Raw genomic sequence first — 21,042 nt, 5'->3', positions numbered from 1 at the left:
CACATTTTCCTCCGAGCTCACACATTCTTGCCTAGTTGATAACTGTTGCTATTCTATATGATGGTATAGGTGTCACATGTGCAATCCACAAACCATGTTCAATAATCCGGGCTGTGTGACCGTGGTCTTGGTATTTTTTTTCCTGACGTTTGGCCAGCAGCTGTGGCAGGCATCTTCAGAGGAGTAACACTGAAGGACAGTGTCACACAGCCCGGATAACCTACAAGAACCAATGAACTCTGAAAGCCTTCGACAATATCATGTTCAATAAGATCAGAGCTGCATGAATATGTTCCTATGGGCTTGGTCCTGCATATCCGTTCCATGACCAGAGGTGCTTATCTCTGGTGGAAGGAGTCTTCCCCTGATGTTAAATGGTCTCCCAAGTATCTTGCATTGGGGAAGGCTCCTTCTGCCAGAGGAAAACACCTCCACTTTTGGATTGAATGTGTGCACTCCAACCCCATGTTTGTACTGTGTAGATCTGCAATTTGGTATCGGATGCAGAATTAAGGATGCTGTCATTGTCCTTTATTAAAAACAAGTTTCCAAATCAAATGGTTACTAAGAATGAATATAGTTACTAGGGAAGGGACTGTGGCTCAGTGGAAGAGCATCTGCTTGGCATGCAGAAGGTCCCAGGTTCAATTCCTGGCATCTCCAGTTAAAGGGACTAGGCAAGTAGGTATTGTGAAAGACCTCTGCCTGAGACCCTGGAGAGCCGCTGCCAGTCTGAGTTGACAGTACTGACTTTGATGGATCAAGGGTCTGATTCAGTATAAGGCAACATCATGTGTTCATGTGTTCAATGAGAGAAGCTTCAAAGCATGTGAGCAGAAGTGGGCATAGAGTGGAATGGAGGAGGAAGAGTGGAAAGATAGGCAAAGCCTTCCAGGCATAGGTAGAGCTTTCTGTTCTCTGTATATTGCTTGTCCCTTCTCTAGAAACAGACTACATTATGTAAGGTAAACAAATATGCACACCTCACAAAAATGGTATTTTCCAGGTGTAGAAATATAACAGCCAAGGGTGGCCCTCTTGGATGGGTTTTATTATCCTAACAATAGCTTTATTATCCTAACAATAGCTATTGTTGTGTGTGGGTAAAGTGCAGTCAAGTTGCTCCTGACCCCTTATGGGGTTTTCTAGGTTTTCAAAGCAAGAGACTAACAGAGGTGGTTTTCCACTGCCTTTCTTCATAGCAACCTAGATATTCCTTGGTGGTTTCCCATCCAAATACTAACCAGGGCCAATCCTGCTTAGCTTCTGAGATCTGACAAGATCGGGCTATATCACGCTGCCTTCCCTCCCAGCTATTGTTTAGGACTCTTCAAACTGGGAGAAGCCCCCAGGTTTGCAGAAAAACCTGACAAAAGCCTGACCGAAAATCCCATTTGGGGGTAACCACCCCATACCAATTAGTGCGTGTGCAGACTTCAAAAAAGGGGAAAGAGCCAGATTTCAGCCAAAGCAACCCCAAAGGATGCACAACACTCATAGTAACAAGGAGGTGAGGGGGCAAAGCCCGTAGGAACAGCAGTAGCAAGTGGGGAGCCTGTGGCAAAGGGAAGCTGGATTTAGTGGTGAGGGGGAACGTAATATTTCCCCCCTTCTGCACGTTGTTGCGGATTGGCTCTCTTGCTAATCTCTGTTTAGTTACCACAATTAATAGCCATTTACGGGCTCGTTCTTTGTGAATTTGCCTATAATAGTGAGTGAGACCATGTTTTTCTAGCAAACGGTGGAAATCCTGTCACATCTTTTCCAGCTTCACATAGCATTCCCTGCCTCCCCCACTTAGGGTTGCCAGGTCCCTCTTTGCCTCCCGTGGGAGGTTTTTGAGGTAGAGCCTCAAGAGGTCAGGGTTTGTGTAGGGGAGGGACTTCAATGCCATAGAGTCCAATTGCCAAAGTGGCCATTTTCTCCAGGTGAACTGATCTCTATTGGCTGGAGATCAGTTGCAATACTAGGAGATCTCCACCTAGTACCTGGAGGTTGGCAACCCTACCTATGCCTGTGGGGCCCCGTGGTGTCCATGCATTAAGACGGCCCTGCCCTGCCTCCCCTTACCATCTAGTGTTTTAAGTGGGATGGGGAAGGAAATGGAAACACGGTTAACTCAGGTGAAGAGAAAACAAAGGGACTCTAGGTAAGGCTTTTCCAACTCCTTCATCTTCTGCTGAGGAAAATCATCTGGCAGTCTCCAGTTCATCTGTCTGCCTGCCAGAGCTGTCGTTTGGTTCTTGCTAGCAGCCACACTACCCCACAAATTTGCTTGGAGTGTAATCCTCATGACCTCAAAGGTGAACGTTTGGCTTCCCTTTCAGTGCAAACATGATCCCTACCGCTTCTTGAAATATGACCTAGACAACCCAGTGAACAAGAATCCTCCTCTTCTCATCCAGAAGCATGGTGTCATTCCAGGAATGGTGGTGGTATGTGTTCAATCATTTTCCTGCTTGCGTGACCCTTTCAGTTCAATACTGTTGGCGAAATCTTTATGGCATATTACACCAGGTGCTGGAAGAAAGGCCCATGATCTGAGAATGATCCATTAGCGGTAAGCAAACCTTCATAAGCCCAGTTAGATCCCAGCAGAAGAGATGGAGGGTAGCTAGTGCTTTTTTGTTTTTTGGGGGGTGGGGTGGGGTCTGGCCAGAGTTGTACACACTAGCACAGAGCTCCTGTCCTTATGTGGCCATCTTCTTCTCTACTGTTCTTGGCACTGGAGATGGGGCTCTTTTTTTTTTTGAAGAACAGTTGGTTTTTATACCCCGTTTTTCTCTACCAAAAGGAGTCTCAAAGTGCCTTACAATCGCTTTCCTTCCCCCCCCCCCACAATAAGCACCTTGTGAGGTAGGTGAGGCTGAGAGAGTTCTGAGAGAACTGTGACTAGCCCAAGGTCTCCCAGCAGGCTTCATGTGTAGGAGTGGGGAAACCAATCCGGTTCACCAGATTAGAGTCTGCCACTCATGTGGAGGAGTGGGGTATCAAACCCGGATCTCCAGATTAGAGTCCACCACTCTTAACCACTACACCACACTGGCTCTTTATAGTTGTGTATATGTTTACTTCTTTATAGTTGTTTATGTGTATTCACATCACTTGAAGATGAACGACGGCTGTGTTTAACATGTGTCTAAAGAGCTGCCAGCCTATTTATTTGGAAAGTGGTGTAGCACTGTTGGGCAAGCTATATTGCTTTTTAAAAGAATAGGACGTTTAAAAATTTACATTCCAATTGATTTATTTTATTTATATTCAGGAAAATCCAGAGGCCTGCTCCTATTCCTCATGTTCTTATTTCTCATTTTCTTTGAGTGAGGAGAGAAAGGGTGGTCTCAATTGGAACATGGGAGAGCCACACAAGCTTCCCACTCTTCCCAATGACCTGGCACAGTGTCTGGGTGCAGAAAGAGGGGGAAATCGGGCTCCTTTATGCTCTCTGGCGGATGTAGTCACAAGTGGGCTTTGTGACTAAGTTGAGCCCATAGTCCTTTTTTGTATTAATACGTGGGAATCCCAGTTTGTTAAGGCTTATGAACATTAAAATAGCAGCACACAAATATTCATAGTTTTAGGCTTACATAGTAGCCACTTCCCCTTCAAAAATAAAGAAGGCTCTGAGAACGACAGCCCATATCTGCTTCTTCTCTTTAAATAGACTCACTGCTGCTGTCAAGAATAGAGTCCTCAGCATTAGGGCACAGCAAGGAGTGAAATTAACAAATCCTGAATGAAATTGGCAAATGCCCTTGCAAATTTCACAAGCTGCTTGTTATGTTCCAGTATTAATTAACATTTAATCAAGCACGTAGGGCCGGTGTACTAAACCTAGTCATTGCAGCTTCTATAAAGGAGAAAAGGTTAATATTTAAAGCCACTAATTAACCAGTCTAGTTAATTATTTTAAGTGAAAGCACAAAGCTTAAAGAACATGCCCTGATAGGTCAAAGAGGAGAGAATGGAATAATTCTGTAGGCAACTAGCAGAGGGGAGGAGAAGTAGGCAAAGCAGAAGGCTCTTGGCTCCTTGATTAGTTTCCTTTCACAAATGGCAATCAAATAAAATAATAATAAAGGGTGAAGTATTAGGCCTTTTATGCATTTCTGTTTCCCTTGAGGTCGCTCCTCCAACGACTTCTGGTCTTTGTTTTGATTATGCATGCTGTTTCCAACTGTCAGGGTCGCCTCACTCTCCCCCTGCATTTCCCTGCATTTTCAAATTTGAGATAAAACAGATTCCTGAAAACACGGGGAAACACAAGGGGAGAGCGAGGCGCCCTCTGACAGTCAGAAATGGCCTGCATAATCAAAACAAAGACCCAAAGTCATTGGAGGGGTGACAGCAAGGGAAACAGCCGTGCATAAAATCCGCAGTTTGGACAAATATGGCGACTGATATCATTAAATTAACATTTGATTATATGGCTTAAATCCAGTTGTTAAAATTCAGTAGATCATGTACCACTGACTCTAATTTACCATTGTCTATTTTGATGTACCATTGTATATTTTATTTATTAAAATGTTGACATCCCACCTTTCACCAAAGTTCCAAGGTAGTTTACGACACTTTAAAGACCACCATTAGATTTTTTTTTTAAAGATGCACTAAGTTTTTCCAACAGAGAGACAAAAGCCAGGAACATTTAAAATCAGAACATAAAAGCATACAGGATTCACAAGCAAAAGGCGCTTTTGAATCGCACTGTTTTCCACTGCCGTCTATAGACCGCTTGAGAAGGAAGCCAACAGCTCTCTGTCCCCCAAAGTTCTCCTGCATTATGAAGGCTATTTCTTATTTCTCATTCCCTATTGAAAGCACAGACAGGTCTAGCTATTGTGCTTCATATTGGCCTGCTGATGATTTTTGCTCCCCATATACTGCTTGGCTATTGCGTATGTTCTCTACTCTAATGAACTTCATCACTCGACAGCTTGTGCAATTGAGTCACTTTTTTCTCCTGTCTAATTAGCAACCCTACTCAAAAGTATGTTATCAGTTGTTTTATGGAGTAGGGATGCTGGAAACTCTGTGTAGGACAGATGTGACAGCAAAAGTTAACAGAAAACACCCAGCATGGAAAGTTTTGCACATGTGTAAGGCTGAAATCATGGGTACGTATACTTGGAAGGAAGCCCCATTGAACTCAGAGGGACTTATTGTACTTTGGTCACATTATGAGAAGACAAGACTCACTGGAAAAGACAATCATGCCGGGAAAAGTTGAAGGCAGCAGGAAAAGAGGAAGACCCAATATGAGATGGATTGGCTCTCCAAAGGAAGCCACGGCCCTCAGTTTGCAAGACCTGAGCAAGGCTGTTAATGATAGAGTGTTTAGGAGGTCATTAATTTATAGGGTCGCCATAAGTGGGAAGCAACTTGATGGCAGTTAATTCACACACACATGCATAGCATTGTGTGTAAATGGCCTTACTGCATCATGGTCCACATCTTCGGTATTTGCTTCAATTAAGAGATTACATAAGAAACTTTGGAGTCCAGATGTCTTCCTGAAAGGTTGTACTTCTCTAGTGAGGGGTTGTCATATTTCCCAAGGACTCTCACAGCATATTTTGTACTGGGGCATGGGGGATGGCAGCTCTCAAAGTACATCTGTGATTATTGCAATTGTTGTGTGAGCATAGAAACATAGAGTTGGAAGGGACCACCAGGGTCATCTAGTCCAACCCTCTGCACAATGCAGGAAATTCCAAACTACCTCCCCCCCCAGTGACCCCTACTCCTTGCCCAGAAGATGGCCAAGATGCCCTCCCTCTCATGATCTGCCTAAGGTCATAGAATGTATTGCTGACAAATGGCCATCTAGCCTCTTCTTAAAAACCTCCAGAGAAGGAGCACTTACCACTTCCCGAGGAAGCCTGTTCCACTGAGGAGCCGCTCTAACAGTTAGAAAATTCTTCCTAATGTCTAGATGGAAACTCTTTTGATTTAATTTCAACCCGTTGGTTCTGGGGCAACAGAAATCATGTTGGGCCCCTACTGGACAAGGCTTCTGATGCCAGTGGTGACAGGTGATGCAATGCCCACCCGTCATGCCATGTTGTGCTCTTTAATTCTTTGCCAGCTGAGCGCTTCCTAACACATCCCTCCAGTGCAGAAATGGTCATGCGGACTAAAAAGCTAAGCAAGAGTCAGACTGTGCAGCCCCCCCCCCCCCCCGATGTGATGTCCTGTTGATTTACAAATCTTTAGGTTTTCAAAAAGGCTTCATTCTTAGAGGGGAGTTTTCTGTCCATAACTGGAGAGCACAGCTGATGTTTTCTCCTCTTAGAGACAGAGGGAAAGAGGAAGGCTATTCTACACACAGCAGTGGTCTCCCTCTGGCCATTATCTGCTGCTTAGATATATTGTGCCTTGACCTTTGGATTTGGGATGGGATTGGGTTGGGGGTGTTAGCACCATGGTGGTTAAAAGGCATCTTTCACTGGACTTTGTGGGAATGAGCATCAGTGGGGATTAAATTAAATACAAATATTAGGATTTGGCATCAAATATTAATGCAGCGCTTCTACATTATTAATACACCAGCAGAGCGACGCTCCTGCATTGGTTAATCCTAAATCGCTTGAAGATTATGAATTGCACGCCTGTTCCATACTAATTCGGTGTGCAACACCTGCCTCCTCTCTTTTAATAGCCCTTCTAAAGGAAGATGAAAAGGCACAATTTCTCCTTGATTTATTTTACCACCAAGGTTGCGAAAATAGTATGACGATCTCCGTTTTAGAGGGCAAGAAAATGGAGATAACGACAGAAGAAGGCCTTGTCCAGGATGTGATTAGTTGTCAGAAAATATACTACTTAACTGAATGGCTGGGAATCCCATCCCTTCTAGTTATGCCTGGAAAGATAAAACTCTCTTCTTGGGAGCCTTGGCACATAAGAAGTGATGTTTTTATTTGGGTTTGTTGACAGAGGCGCCAAGTCAGATAGGAAAGACAGAGGTTTCTAATGAAAGCCCTCCTGTGTTCCAAAGCAGTTCTTTGAGATGCTTATAATAAATTCCCTGACTGAAGACATGTTACACTTTAGTCTCATTGTGTGGGCAAGCTCAAAGTTTCCAAGGGTTCCAGTTCATTCCCTCCAACATGCCAGAACCTATTGGCTGACCTTCTCCCAATACATTTAATCATGTTGTTAACATACAACCCTGAGGTTGCCTCTGACACATTTGCCTTTAGTGTCAGAAGAGCCTTTTGTCAGCATGAAAATGGGGTGGCGGGAATCATAAAGGGTGTGGGTTGCCTGACTATTTTGATCCATCTCAGAAACAGGCTAACACCCCAGTGTTTCCATGTGTGGAAAATTAAGGCAATGAGGTGAAGAAAATGTAAAGACTGAAAAAAATCCTTTCCCCCGCAAATGTTTTGTTACAGGCACTTTTGGGGGGGGGGCATCAAGTCACAGCTGACTTATGGCGACCCTGTAGGGTTATCAAGGCAAGAGACATTCAGAGGTGGTTCGCCATTGCCTGCCTCCGCGTCATGCCCCTGATATTCCTTGGATGTCTCCCATCCAAATATTTGCCAGGGTCGAGACTGAGAGTGTGTGACTGGCCCAAGGTCACCCAGCAAGTTTCCATGGCAGAGTGGGGATTTGAACCTGGGTTTCCCAGATCCGAGTCCGACATCTTAACCACTGCACCACGCTGGCTCTCAACACATTTAACACTAGTCTATTTCTTGAGGGGTTTTCATGGAGGTGAGTTACCCTGTGTATCCTCAATTTAATTCAAGTATCTCTGAGTTTACTAGAATTGTGTGTGTGAGGGGGTGTTTCAAAGCACTTTTTAGCAACTAGGAGCCCCTTAAGAAGCCAGCCTTCTCTACCTTTACTAGGAAATGAATGGGATAGGCTTCCAAGTAAACATGCTTAGAAGCGCTTCCATAATGCTGTATAAGGTGAGTGCAAACCTTCTTCATAACACCAAGATTAATACAGTGGACGTGCACCAGATATGTTTTATTTATTTAGGAAATGTATGTGCCACCTCTCCAGCGTCCTACTCAAGGTGGCTTACAAGTAAAAACAATAACCATAAAATCATAAAGCATCATAAATTATCAACATAAAAACAAAATAAGTACCTTACGAGTCATTAAAAACAAGTCATTAAAAAGTAAAGGTAGAAGCATATGGTGACTATTCCCTTTCAAGTTATGCATATATGTTAACTGGCGTCAAGTCACTTCTGACTTTTGGCAACCCTATGAATCCGTGACCTCCAAAATATCGTATCATTAACAGCCTTGCTCTGGTATTGCAAACTGAAGGCCGTGGCTTCTTATATAGAGTCAATCCATCTCATGTTAGGCCTTCCTCTTTTCCTGCTGCTCTCAACCTTTCCTAGCATTATTGTCTTTTCCATTGAGTCTTGTCTTCTCATCATGTGAGTCATTTTAGCTTTTAGGCAGAGTTTACCTTTCAAGGTATCTATGGATATTTCCTGAAAACATTTTTTCATTAAGATTCACACTAAATACTTGCCATTCTAAGAATGGAAACCTAAAGAGGGTTCTTGTACTCTGGCTAGCCTGGCTTCATATGAAGAATTATGTACGGAATGCTTAGACGGCATCTTCCTATTCTGTGACATAGGCAAAACCAGGACTATCATGTGAATGAAAGGATGACTTTAAAAAGTTTGCTTTGTGATGACCATCAACGTTAACTGGAAAACTCTTACTTTGGGAATGGGTCGTGCACTTAAATCTGTGCCTCCATCTCAAAGGAACAGGAAAGGTATTTGTTAAGTGTGTAGCCCCATGTATTCATGGGACTCCACTGTTAGCTATAGCACACAGAGTAAGCTAACGAGTGCACAGGGGCCATTCCCCTTCTGTAGACAGGACTGGGCAAGCCCAGAAGCTGTATATGAGGCTGCCTTACTGATGTCCTACATTGAGGGGATTAAGAAATCAGGAAATACTACACATAGGGACTTCAGTCTGGTCAAAGATACAAGGAGTTGTTTGGTTTATGAGCAAAACTGCAGTACAAGAATTTCAAGTAGCAGAGACGGAACCAAGTGAGCTGGAAAACAAGGCCCATTAGGGCTGATTTTGCAGGATCCAAGGCCTTTTTCTCTTGATCTTTACCCAATAAGTATTTGATCCACTTTGGAAATGCATAGGCCAATGGGCTAGGACAATGAAATACACCGCAATCACATTACATGGAATGTACAATGGTTCATGATTAGAACATCTCATTTGTCAGGAGAGGGAGTATTTCTCTCAGCCTATTATCCCACCAGGACATCCTGGGCTGCCTGGTACACACTGCGAGGTGTACAGGGCTGGAGTGAATGCACAAGGAGAGGGCACTGCTGTGTAGCCAGAGACAAAATGGAAGTTTTCTGGCACCCATCGTTGTGACCACTGTAGAGCTGACAGGGCAAGTACAGGCTTGCGTCTCCCAGATCTATGCCAGGTGCAACATGGAGAACAATAAGATAGCAAAACACCTTCTTCAGCATATGTTTAGCTTTCTCCTGCAGCCGATAAGAAAACCCCAGTAATCTCCTCAGTAATTAAAACCCCATTCAGGGAACCTGGAATCCTTACTCAGCATAGCCAGATGTCCAGCTAATACCATCAAAGTTGCAAATAGGGAGAAGCTAAGCCCCTCTGAGTCACCCCCTCCTTCCTAGTAACATCTCACAAAAACATCTTCCTTCATCTGGAAATCGATAGCAAACTTAATCAAGAAGAACTTAGGTATCGTTCCCACCTCCTGTCCTTTTCTTACCAAAAATTCCAAACTAATCAAAGAGCAATTAAGCCTTTGTCCACCGGTAATGTTTGGTCACTGGTGAAGTCACAATGCCCCAGGATACATTTTGGGTATAAATATCCCCCCTCTCATAATGGCAAGGCGCACCCCCACTTGCTTCTCTTTCCCTTCTTGCAGCTGCCATTTTGGATGCCTCACCTCTGATAGGTAAATATACTTTCCCCTGGGAACCTCATATCCTTATGTCCACCACCCCCTACGTTTTATTTCCTAGCTCTTGATTGTATCGTGTTTTGTGTGTGTTTTGCTGTGTGTGTTTAAAATTGCCTCCGCAATAAAAACCAATTAATTTTAAAAACAAAATCTCCTCTTTATTAAGAGTTTCCCATAGGGATTCGATCCTGGTTACCCCTGCCTCTTGCAAAATATAGTCTCCCCAGCTAATTCCCCAATCAAAAAGGGGGGGGGAATCTAATTTGAGTAACAAGCCCAGTCTTATCCATGTTTACTTAGAAACACCCACAAAAGGGCTTATTCCCAGGAGATTTTTGCCCCTTAAGTATTGTACTTACTTTTTCCCATCAAAAATGTATACCACATATTTTTCTCTTTGATAGGGGACCCAAAGCAATTAACATAAGGTTACCAGATTTTTTTCAATGAATCCGGGGACACTTTTCAACTTCAGTCGGAATGATAGTTTGATAGGAAGTTTGCCTTTATTACTAAGATAATACATTAAAACAACTACATTAATGAAATTGAAGAGTTCCCTTTGTTTTGAACTAGTTGTATTTTTCCGAAGAGTGCACCTTGTTGAGAAGATCTCTTCTTGACTCCAGTTTTGTTGCAAATTCTTGGCAAATCATGGAAACGTTACTTAGGACAGCTAACATAACTTTGATAATGTCAATACCAAGTCTTGATTTCTGAGATGTCTACATCATGTTCATGGAAGAAAACACTCTCTCCACTGCAGCATTGCTTCCTGGTAGAGACAGAGTTGGACCAACTTTTGTAGCTGTGGATAGGGGGTTATCTTCTGAGAGAAGAATGGGAAAACGTCACTCCATCTTGTACACACATCAGCACCATCTTCATTCCATTTACTTATCTTTTCTTTTGATACATATTCTTTCAAAGAAGAAATTTCATCAAATAGATGATCTTCATTTAGATCAACTCCTCCTACTCTTGATGAAAAATATTGGAGACACTCTTCAAAGTTTTCTCTCTGTGGAGAAGTCCTAAGCAAAATGCACTCCATACACCTTATATCTTCAGAGTGGGAGCTCCAAGCAGTTAGATATTCAATAGTAGTAGTGTAGAAATTGCTTGATATGGTGAAAAATTCTTCCTTCGTGCAGGAACCTTCTTCTTCAAGAGATGGCAAAAGTTTCTTCACTGAGATGGGAATAAACTAGTCATCATTCCTAGCCTGAAGTTTCTCAATCAAACTGTTGAGAATCATGCAAGATTCCACTGCTGTTACTGCCCCTCCTTCAGCTTGGAGTATGGAATCATGGAAAAGTGGCAGAGTTGAGGCAACAAAATTCATCCATAAATAGGTGCAAGGATCATTGAACCACTTTTTCAGCATGGCTGGACATTTCTCCTCAGACAGAAAGAAGGATTTCAAGGCAGCATATATTTCACAGATCCTTCTGATGGCTGGTAGCAGTGAAAGCCATCTGACATTATTGTAACTAAGAATATTCTTGTGTTCCTGTCCTACAAACTCGCAGAACTCTTTTAGACATTCTACTCTCACAGTAAATATGTGAAAATAGCCAAAAATCTTTACTACAAGTCCTTCAACATCAACAGGGATTGAATTTATTGCAGAATGTGCACTGTTATGTATCATATGAGCATTACATCCCAAGCCGAGAATATTCTTTCCCAAACCTTCCTTCATTTTTGTGAGGACATTGTTTGAACCTTTTCTCTTCAGACCACCAAAGTTAGTGTTCATTTTGTTATCAAATATGAGCATGTGGAGCTTGGGCTCTGGAAAATTCTGCCATCTCATTCTGAAAGAGCCATTTCACACTTTATCTGGCAGTTGTGTGTGTTAATTCTAGGGACTCTCATGTTACTCTGGTGTTTCTCACAGCAATCACATTGTAGGAGTAATTTACAGTTGTCTAATAAATCTACAACACTTATGTCCTGGGACGGCACACTTACCCTCCGCCGCCCCTGGATGAAGCAGCCCAGGCGGTCTCACCCCGACTTCGGAGAAGCCGCCGGGGACCAGGGCAGCAGCCGGAGAGGCAGGCGCGGCATCAGCGGGGCGGCTAGGCGTGAGCCGGCAAACTGGGAGGACGGCCCCACCCTCTCCGCAACAGGACGGAGCCTGGGGAAAACGGGGAGGTCCGGGGCCAGCTGCATCGCCGCGGCATGGCCCCTGACTGCCCCCAACCCTCGGAACAGTCAGGAGGCAGATAGAGAGAGACCTCTCCCCGTAACCAGCCCTGCCCCGCCCAACAGCTGAGAGGCAGGTGGGCTAGGCAAACAGCCGGGAGGATCTCACTGCCGGCACTGATAGGGAGGAGGGACGGAAGGGAGGGGCCTGAGAGGCATCAAATCTGTGCCTCCCCGATATGAAGCGTTGTGGTCTTCTTTTCAGACTTCAGAGTTGAGGTAGAAACTGAGCGAGGTCACCAACCTTGTGCCTCCTACATAGGGAACACAAGAGTAGGCCTTTGTAAAGAGACATCAATAAGTATCAGGTGGGGAAAAACCCTGTTCAGCATTTATAAAGGGGCAAAATCAAGCCTGGACTAACCCTAGAAGCTAAAATGACTAAACTAAGGCTATTGTACTTTGGTCACATTATGAGAAGACAAAACTCACTGGAAAAGACAATAATGCTACTCAAACAGGGAAGCCACGACCTTCAGTTTGCAAGACCTGAGCAAGGCCGTTAATGATAAGTCGTTTTGGAGGACATTGATTCATAGGGTCGCCATGAGTCGGAAGCAACTTGACGGCACTTAACACACATACACAATACAATAAACACCTACCAAAATGTTCATTACTGCCCCCTGGAAGGGTGACTTCAGACTTGCAAAAATACTGCGCCTTAACAGTGGGATTCTAATGTTCATAAATCTCTTTTGGCTTCTATGAACTGTGGGAAGGTTTTGCCTCCCAGGCTTGTCATCCATGCCAATAGCTTTTGCAGCAATGGCCCACTAGAGGGAGCTGCTGATGCTCTGCACGGTTACAGCTGTGAAGACTGTCAGTGCTGAGGCAGCCCTAGAACTTCGGATTTGCAATGAGCTTTTTGGTTTCTTGCACGGAAGAGGCACTGCAGCATCCAGGACGTGCATGTGGTTGCCAGCTACCCCATTGTCCAGGTTCATCTGCACAGTTTCCCTGTGTCCCATTGACCCTGCTTTCATGTCCTCCCCACTGTTTCTACCCACGCATTTTGTTCCTTCTGTGCCCCACCTTCTTTTCCTGTCTGCATCTCCACTGGCTTCCTTCCCCCACTTGCCAATTTGCCAGCTCTCTCACTCCACCCTTTGTCCTCCTATGCCTTGCCTCCCCCACCCCCAACAAGTCAGGTCTTCCAGCGTCTCCTCTCTTGTTCTAACTTCACATCCTTTCCCTCCCTGAGCCCCACAGGCATAAGACAGTTGGTTTCATATACTTCCTCCCCTTCACTGCAACCACCCACAGTGCATGGCTTTTTTGTCTGTGCAGGCCTTCCCCCCCCCAAAAAAAAACAACAACCCTGGCATCACCTTTTGGCACTAACAGAAGGCTGCTAGATGAAGGGGAAGGCAAGGATGCCTCTGGAAGTTCATATGATCCATTCCTCATTCTTGTGAGCCTCATTCTTGAGAGCCAGTGTGGTGGTGAGAGCCAGTAGTTAAGAGCGGTGGTTTGGAGCAGTGGACTCTGATCTGGAGAACTGGGTTTGATTCCCCACTCCTCCACATGAAGCCAGCTGGGTGACCTTGGGCTAGTCACACTCTCTCAGCCCCACCTGCCTCACAGGGTGTCTGTTGTGGGGAGGGGAAGGGAGGGCGATTGTAAGCTGGTTTTAGTCTCCCTTAAGTGGTAGAGAAAGTCGGCATATAAAAACCAACTCTTCTTCTTCTTCTATTGGAGAGAGGCTTTAAAATATTTGAGCACTGCCTCTCTCAGACAGGAGCTGTGTAAGGTGTTCAGCATTTGGGGCTGTAGCCTACTGTTGGAAAACACACTGCACATGCTGCCAGGTTTGCTCTCCAGCATTTCCAGTTGATAGAGCTCAGGTAGTAGCTGTTGGGAAATACCTTTCTCTGCCTGAAACACTGGGGAGCTATTGCCAGTCAGAGAAGCTAATACTTCAGCTTCTAATGTCTGGCTGTAGGACCCGCACCCTTTCTGCTTCCTGGTAGTGAAGAGCATTATATTCAGCACCAAAGGCATTCAGAGATGTGTGGGAAGAACTGTCACTGCCCCTCAAGTCTCAGTGAAAACACTAAAGCGTCCTGGGCAAAACAGGAAAAGGAAACTGTTTGGCCCGAGCTCTCAGACTTCGTTTTTTTAATTATTATTATTTTCCTGCCAAACATTTTTGTCCTTCTCCTTCCTGCCTGTTTGTCAACAGATGTACTCTGGAGGGAAGCCGCTCTTTGGGGGCTGTGTTTTCAACGGATACAGCTACAGCAAGAAGGACTTTCTGAAGCAGGTCAATCAAGCTTACCTCGACTGCAAGATGGGTCACTTCCTGCCGCAGAGTTTCAAATTTAGGTAAACCGGGAAGGGCAAGGGAAGAGAAAGAGAACGGGGAGAGGGGAAGGGTGAGTTGCTATGAAGGGAATGGTGTGCTTCTTGTGAGCTGCTCAAAAGTGCCAACACAGGAATGAGAGGAATGGTAAAAAAAAAGCCAGGACCGGATGGTATTCTTCCCTATGGTGTTTCAGATTTCTGAAAATTAGGATAGTCCACTGACTGAAGATTCAATCATCCAGCTTTTAACCAGGCAATTGATTACATTTACTCCCCCCCAAAAAATGCACATTACCAAAAACTCAGTGTAGATGCATTTTGCGTCTATTAAAAATCCTTGTAAGAGTGAGAAAAATTATACTTTCATTAAACAAATGCTCTTGCTCAGGCTTGTCCAAACTGCCCCCCCCCCCAGGGCCACGTGCAGCCCAGGATGGCTATGAATGCGGCCAAACACAAAATCATAAACTTACTTAAAACATTATGAATCAGCTATCGTTAGTATTAGTGTATTTTATTTGCGGCCCAAGACAATTCTTCTTTTTCCAATGTGGCCCAGGGAAGCCAAATATTGGACACCCCTGCTCTAGCTCATTGTTAGAAGGTAACACCATTTTTAATTGTTTTCTTTATTTACCAATTTAAGGTTCTAGAATACATCCAATTATAGCTCAATGCAGCAGACCCCAAATTACGTTAAAAATGAGCATGTTCAAATCCCATTAGTATTTTCGAAGATCTGAATTGGAAAGATGTATTAACGTGGACTTCAGCACAGCTGAAAGTTCTCTTTGTTAGAAACAGTAGCTTGCATTTTCCTCCTGGAGAATGAAATGTCTGCTACTTTGGAGTACAGACTGTAAGGAAAAGCCATTTAGAAATTTCTTTTGCAACAGATTTGACAGAGGAAGGAGGGAGTTTGTATGTAACCTGCACTGGGATGTATCATTTGTTCTTGTGTGTGTGTGTGTGTGTGTAAAGTGCCGTCAAGTTGTAGCCGACTTATGGTGACCCCTTTTTGGGGTTTTCATGGCAAGAGACTAACAGAGGTGGTTTGGCAGTGCCTTCCTCTGCACAGCAGCCCTGGTATTCCTTGGTGGTCTCCCATCCAAATACTAACCAGGACTGACCCTGCTTAGCTTCTGAGATCTGACGAGATCAGGCTAGCCTGGGCCATCCAGGTCAGGGCCATTTGTTCTTAGCCCCACTAGCCCCACTACTAAAATGGGTTCGTGTGCAGATTTTAACCTGTTTTAAAGCATGAGTTGATTCTTTTGCCAACTGAATCCATTCATACTCATACCCTGACCAAAAATGCATAGTGTCCAAAAGGTCATACACAGAAAAAAGCTATCAATCAGCCCATCTGAGGTGATCTGAGGAAATGTGTGATGGCATTTTAACAACAACATACTGATGCCATCAAGAACATCAACCCGTGGTGACTTCCTGCTGGGGCAGCTGGGCTGAGCGCCATGTTTCCTGGACTCTCCAGGAAAAATCCAAGAAATGTTCAAATTGGGGTGCTAAACAGCACCTCAACCCGGTCCTAAACAGTGGACTTGGGAAGCAGGAATTCCCTGCAGCCACTTATGCGGTTTGACCTCCAGAACTCTCCGAGGGAGGCTTCTAAGCCCCTCGAAAGTTTTGATGCCGGTCCTGCGGGCAAGAGGGAAAGCCATCGCCGAAACATTTCATGGGTAATCAAGGTTCAGTCCTCCCTCTTCAATCACCATCTAAGAAAATTATCATCACCGTAACCTTATCATCCAATATCTGTGTAAGTTGCAAGAATTCTTTTGTCTTTACCTTGAAATTGAAGCTCTGGAAGATCGTAACAATCATCAATGCAATCTGCATCTCTCTGTCCAGAATATAAGTGACTTTGTTTGTTTAAAAAGACTATAGTTGAACGGCAGGAGCCTTATCTATTCGATCTCCACTTTGGCATAACAAACGGGACGGCTGACAGACACTCTAGCTACCAATTAGAAGCCGAGGTGTTAAAAGGGGTGGGAGCGAATGGGCTAAATTCCTCTGGAGATGACGTCTTTCCGATTCATCAAAGAAAACCATCGAGACTGAAAGGGAAAGATCATACAGGAAAATCGCAGGGCTTGAAGTGTGTCTTTATTGTGCAACACGCAACATATTCCTACTACTGGAAAACAAGACAGCCGAAGGTCCGCGATTTAAATAATGCCCAGCTCACCCCCTTCTTTTACAATCGAGCAGAGTGTCAATAAAACTTGATGGCCCTTTACAACAATTGTTTTACAGCGGAGAGAAGAATTTGCAGCCATTTAATCCCGGGACCTGTATAATTGATGAATAGAACCACTACAAGGTTTTGGACCCTGCCAACATATTTAAAACAGCACTTCTTGGTATTGGTGAATTATTAGAACTATTTTCAGAAATAAACATGGGAAAGGCCGATGAGAAAATACAGGAAATGTTAACAAAACACATGGATGCCTTTACTAAACAATATGAGCAACAATCTCAACGTCTGGTTCAGCTAACCAACATATTGACTAGTCTAACTCAAACTACCAACCAGACTAGTCAGAAATTGGACATTTTGGCAAGCAAAATTACAAATATGAAATCTCAAATATCTACAATGAAAACTGACATGGGAAAAATGGATACTTCAATTAAAAAGGCAATTGAAGAACAGAAAGATATTAAAAATAAACAGATACTTCAAGGTAATCAAATTCAAGCTATACATTTCCAACAAGAAAATGTTTTAGACAAACTGGCTACTATGGAGTTAAAATTAAGACAATCGAACGTACGTCTTCGCAGTTTTCCAGAAGCAATGGGATGTACCAGAATAACTATCATAAAATCATTGGCTGACCTGATTCATATAAGTGAACAAAATCTGGATTATGCAATAAACAAAGTATATAGAATTCCTTTACCCACCAGTTTGGAGAAGACAAAGGCAAGAGATATTATGATTTCCTTTTATGATATAAGGATGAAAGATTATATTATGCAAACCCTCTATGATAATCCTTTGTCTGTGAATGGAAATCCTCTTATCATTCTTAAGGATATCCCACGACATTTGATGATGAAGAGAAATATGTACAAAGAATTTACTGGGACATTGAAGAAGAATGGAATAAGATTCTGCTGGATCTTTACCTACAAAGAGGTCAGATTTACTATCACTTCACAGGAGGAAGTAAAAAACTTTTTGAAGAATTATGAAAAAGATCTAGCTGGCCTTTACCAGGAGCCACAACATCAACAAGAAGAGGAGAAAAAGGAGTTGGCCTTGACATCTGGACAAAAAAGACAGGACATCAAAAATAACAGAAGTGTTGGAAAAACAAAAATTCACAGCAAGAACAAAACTAAAAGGAAACATGCAGTTTATGGGTGATAGAGAGAAACAGAGGGCTAAACAGGGATTTAAATGATGACTAGAGAATTTTGTATTTACTGATCTAATCCTCTTATCTTAAGAACGGTTTTGAAATAAAATCTGTTACTATATATGAAATCAATAATAAACACGTACTAATTGTAAATGAATTGAATAATTTAGAATTAACTTAGTAATCAAGCTTGATGTATTTTTCTGGATTAGAACTTCTTTGCAAAAGAATAGATAAATTTATAGCAAGATGGAGGAAGGTGAGGGGGAAGTCTCTTATTTGAATATCTTTTCATTAATAGATGAATATGCTTTTCGATGACGCTGTTAAAGTTTTTTATTGTATGATTTATGAAATGAATGTGTTGTTAAAAAGTACCAGACAGTAAAATATTTTAAAAATAATAAAAAATTTATGGGAAAAAAAAAGAACATCAACCCGTGGTGACCCCAGGATCACTGGGTTTTCAAGACAAGAGATGAGCAGAGGTGGTTTGCCATTGCCTTCCTCTACCCAACGACCCCAGTCTTCTTGGTGGCCTCCCATCTAAGTTCTATCTAGGGCTAACCCTGCTTAAGTTTTCAGCTCTGACAAGATCAGGCTAGTCTGGGGTATTAGGCTGCTATGACACTTTAAAGCAGTGCAAAAATATAAAGGAAGGCAACTTCTGCCTTCTCACATTCGATCCCCTGGTCACCCGCTTGCCTCCTCGTTGACAATAACATTTCCGTGTCACAGACTGGCATGGAGACTTTGCTGCTTGAGATGCCAACTCCCAAACTCTTCTACTTTTTATGACCTGGTATAGAAAGGAGCCGGCTAGGCTTTCTTTCCTCTGCTCCACCAGGGCCTCAGACTGTGGTCCCCCCCCCTCTTTGTAGTCAGGCTTGAACATCAGAAAAGGTGGAGAGGGCCATGGAGGCACATTGATAAAGTTGGCGGTAAGCAGAGGAGGAAAAAACACATCTCGTTTTCTTTCCTCAGACTTTAAAAGGCACGGGAAACTGTAGCCCCCTGGAAAGTGTAAAAGTGCACACACAAAAGACTGTTGTTCAATTGACAGAGGAACAGATAAGAATGTGGGAACAAAGCTCACGTCTGAGCATCTTCTGTGTGCGGTGTAATACATTTTTATTTGAGCTGGCTTTTTATGACCAGGGATAGAGTAGAATGCAGATGGCTAATCATTCTAATGGGCTTCATTGTATAAATATATATGTTACCTGCCTTGAGCCTTTGGAATGAAGAAGACAGTAAAACAAATCATCCTTATCCCCTAAGTGTTTAATGCTACATAAACATATCCAAATCTGCAGTGCTGAATTATTCTATAATCCAGATTCTTTCATGTAAGGGGCCATGGGATCAAGCTTCAAGTAGTTTATGAGCTAGCAAGTTCTTTTGATATTTTAGTCTATAGGAACCGCAACCTACTAGGGCTTTAATCAGTTTGAGTCCTACTGACATGAATCTTAAATCCAAGTGCAAGGGCTTAACCGGTTTTGGGATCATAGCCAAAGGCTCTGGTTCTTAAACTACTCTGCTCATTTTTCTGCGGTGGAGAGTACTGTATGAGTGGCGTGGTTTTGTGGATTGTGGCCGGTGGCCATCCCCTTCAGGGAAAGAAATGGTGATCTTGATTCACTGTGATCAATTGGTTAGGCCTCTTTGCACCATCATTTCGAGTCTTGTAGGTAAATCAGTATTACATGGAAATGGTTTCTTTTTAAAAAAATCTCTGTACCTGTTCTTTTATCTGTTTATAGCTCCCCTGGCGTGTTGGGTGTGGGTTCCCTCAAAGTGCAGGCTACACTCGCCAAACCAGGTTTTGCAGTGCAGAGGTAAGATTCCCTCGTGTGAAGTCAGAGAAATGTAATTAATAAGTTTAATACCATATGGATTTGTGACAGTGACTTTAAAACTGTTTTTGATCAAACTTGAGAAACTGTGGGATGCCATTATTGACCGGCATTTTAAAACAGGATGCAATTAGGGTCTCAGGTCTGGGAAAATTCAATTCGTTTCCAAATCTCTTCCCTCTGCTTGGTCTGGAGACTTTTCTGCGTATCTCACTTTTCCAAGTTTATTTTCAGGTTGCTGTATTTCAGGACTATGATGGGTAACCTTTATAGCAAGGGTGTCAAACATAAAGCCTGGGGGCCAGACCTGGCCCTTTGAGAGTTCTTATCTGGCCAACGAGCCTGCCGAGGCAGCCACCACCCCTCCACTCCCAATCTGGGCTGGCGAAGCATGGCCCGGCCAAGTGACATTTATGTCTTATCCAGCCCTTGTAACAAATGAGTTCGGCACCCCTGCTCTATAGGGTCTGGTTTAGTAATATTTTGGATCTACTGGATAATCTATTCAGATTTCCATTGGACGTCTGGTTTGTTGTTCCAATATCTTGCAATTATTGTGGCCAATTCCACAACTGATTCTCCTTTTCTGCCCCTCCCCGATTTGTCTTTACTTTCTGCATTTTCTGGAAACCAAATCTACAGTGCAATCCTAAAGAGAGTTACTCCACTCTAAGCCCATTAATTTCAATGGGCTTAGACTGCAGTAACTCTGCATAGGATTGCACTGATAACCTTATATTTAAAAGGAATTAATAACATAATGACACATCTGTTTACTGCAAGGTCCTACTGTGAAATTTACTGGCATGTTATCGTGGAACTTGTGTTACAAATGAGTATCATGGGGATAAGAAGGGATAGACATCCAGATAACACAGATGAACACAGTGTAAATGTCATGCATAGCTTAAGCATCGCCAAAGTAGAAATACAGATATTCACCATGAGCTTGTAGGGTAGCTGTCTTTTTACAGAAGCCAGCTATTTTACAGAAGCCAGCTGTTATAGCATAATCCTGTAGAGATGGATATAGGGTTGGCAGGGCCCTCTTCACCAATGGTGGGAGATTTTTTGGATGGAGCCTGAGGAGGGTGGGGGTTGGGGAGGGGAGGGACTTCAATGCCATAGAGTCCAATTGCCAAAGCGGCCATTTTCTCCAGGGGAACTGATGTCTATTGGCTGGAGATCAGTTGTAATAGCAGAAGATCTCCAGCTACTACCTGGAGGTTGGCAACCATAGGTGGATGCAATAGTTGAGTCTTTTCTTTTCAGTCTCTTTCCATCTCTTC

General features: G+C 43.3%; 1 protein-coding gene across 1 annotated transcript in view; it reads left to right on the top strand.

Annotated features, from left to right (window-relative positions):
- The window catches only part of C1H3orf20 (chromosome 1 C3orf20 homolog), a 50,575-nt gene extending 29,867 nt beyond the window's left edge, over nucleotides 1-20,708 (top strand). Inside the window, exons 11-14 of the mRNA XM_056846884.1 lie at nucleotides 2,328-2,435; nucleotides 14,375-14,517; nucleotides 19,661-19,735; nucleotides 20,537-20,708. Of these exons, the coding sequence (XP_056702862.1) occupies nucleotides 2,328-2,435; nucleotides 14,375-14,517; nucleotides 19,661-19,735; nucleotides 20,537-20,708 (498 nt within the window). The remainder of the gene's footprint in view (nucleotides 1-2,327; nucleotides 2,436-14,374; nucleotides 14,518-19,660; nucleotides 19,736-20,536) is intronic.
- The last annotated feature ends 334 nt before the right edge of the window (nucleotides 20,709-21,042 follow it).

Source organism: Euleptes europaea, chromosome 1 (assembly GCF_029931775.1).
Source record: "Euleptes europaea isolate rEulEur1 chromosome 1, rEulEur1.hap1, whole genome shotgun sequence".
NCBI lineage: Eukaryota > Metazoa > Chordata > Lepidosauria > Squamata > Sphaerodactylidae > Euleptes > Euleptes europaea.
Note: the sequence above shows the minus strand (reverse complement) of the source record. Positions and strands in the feature narration are given on the sequence as shown.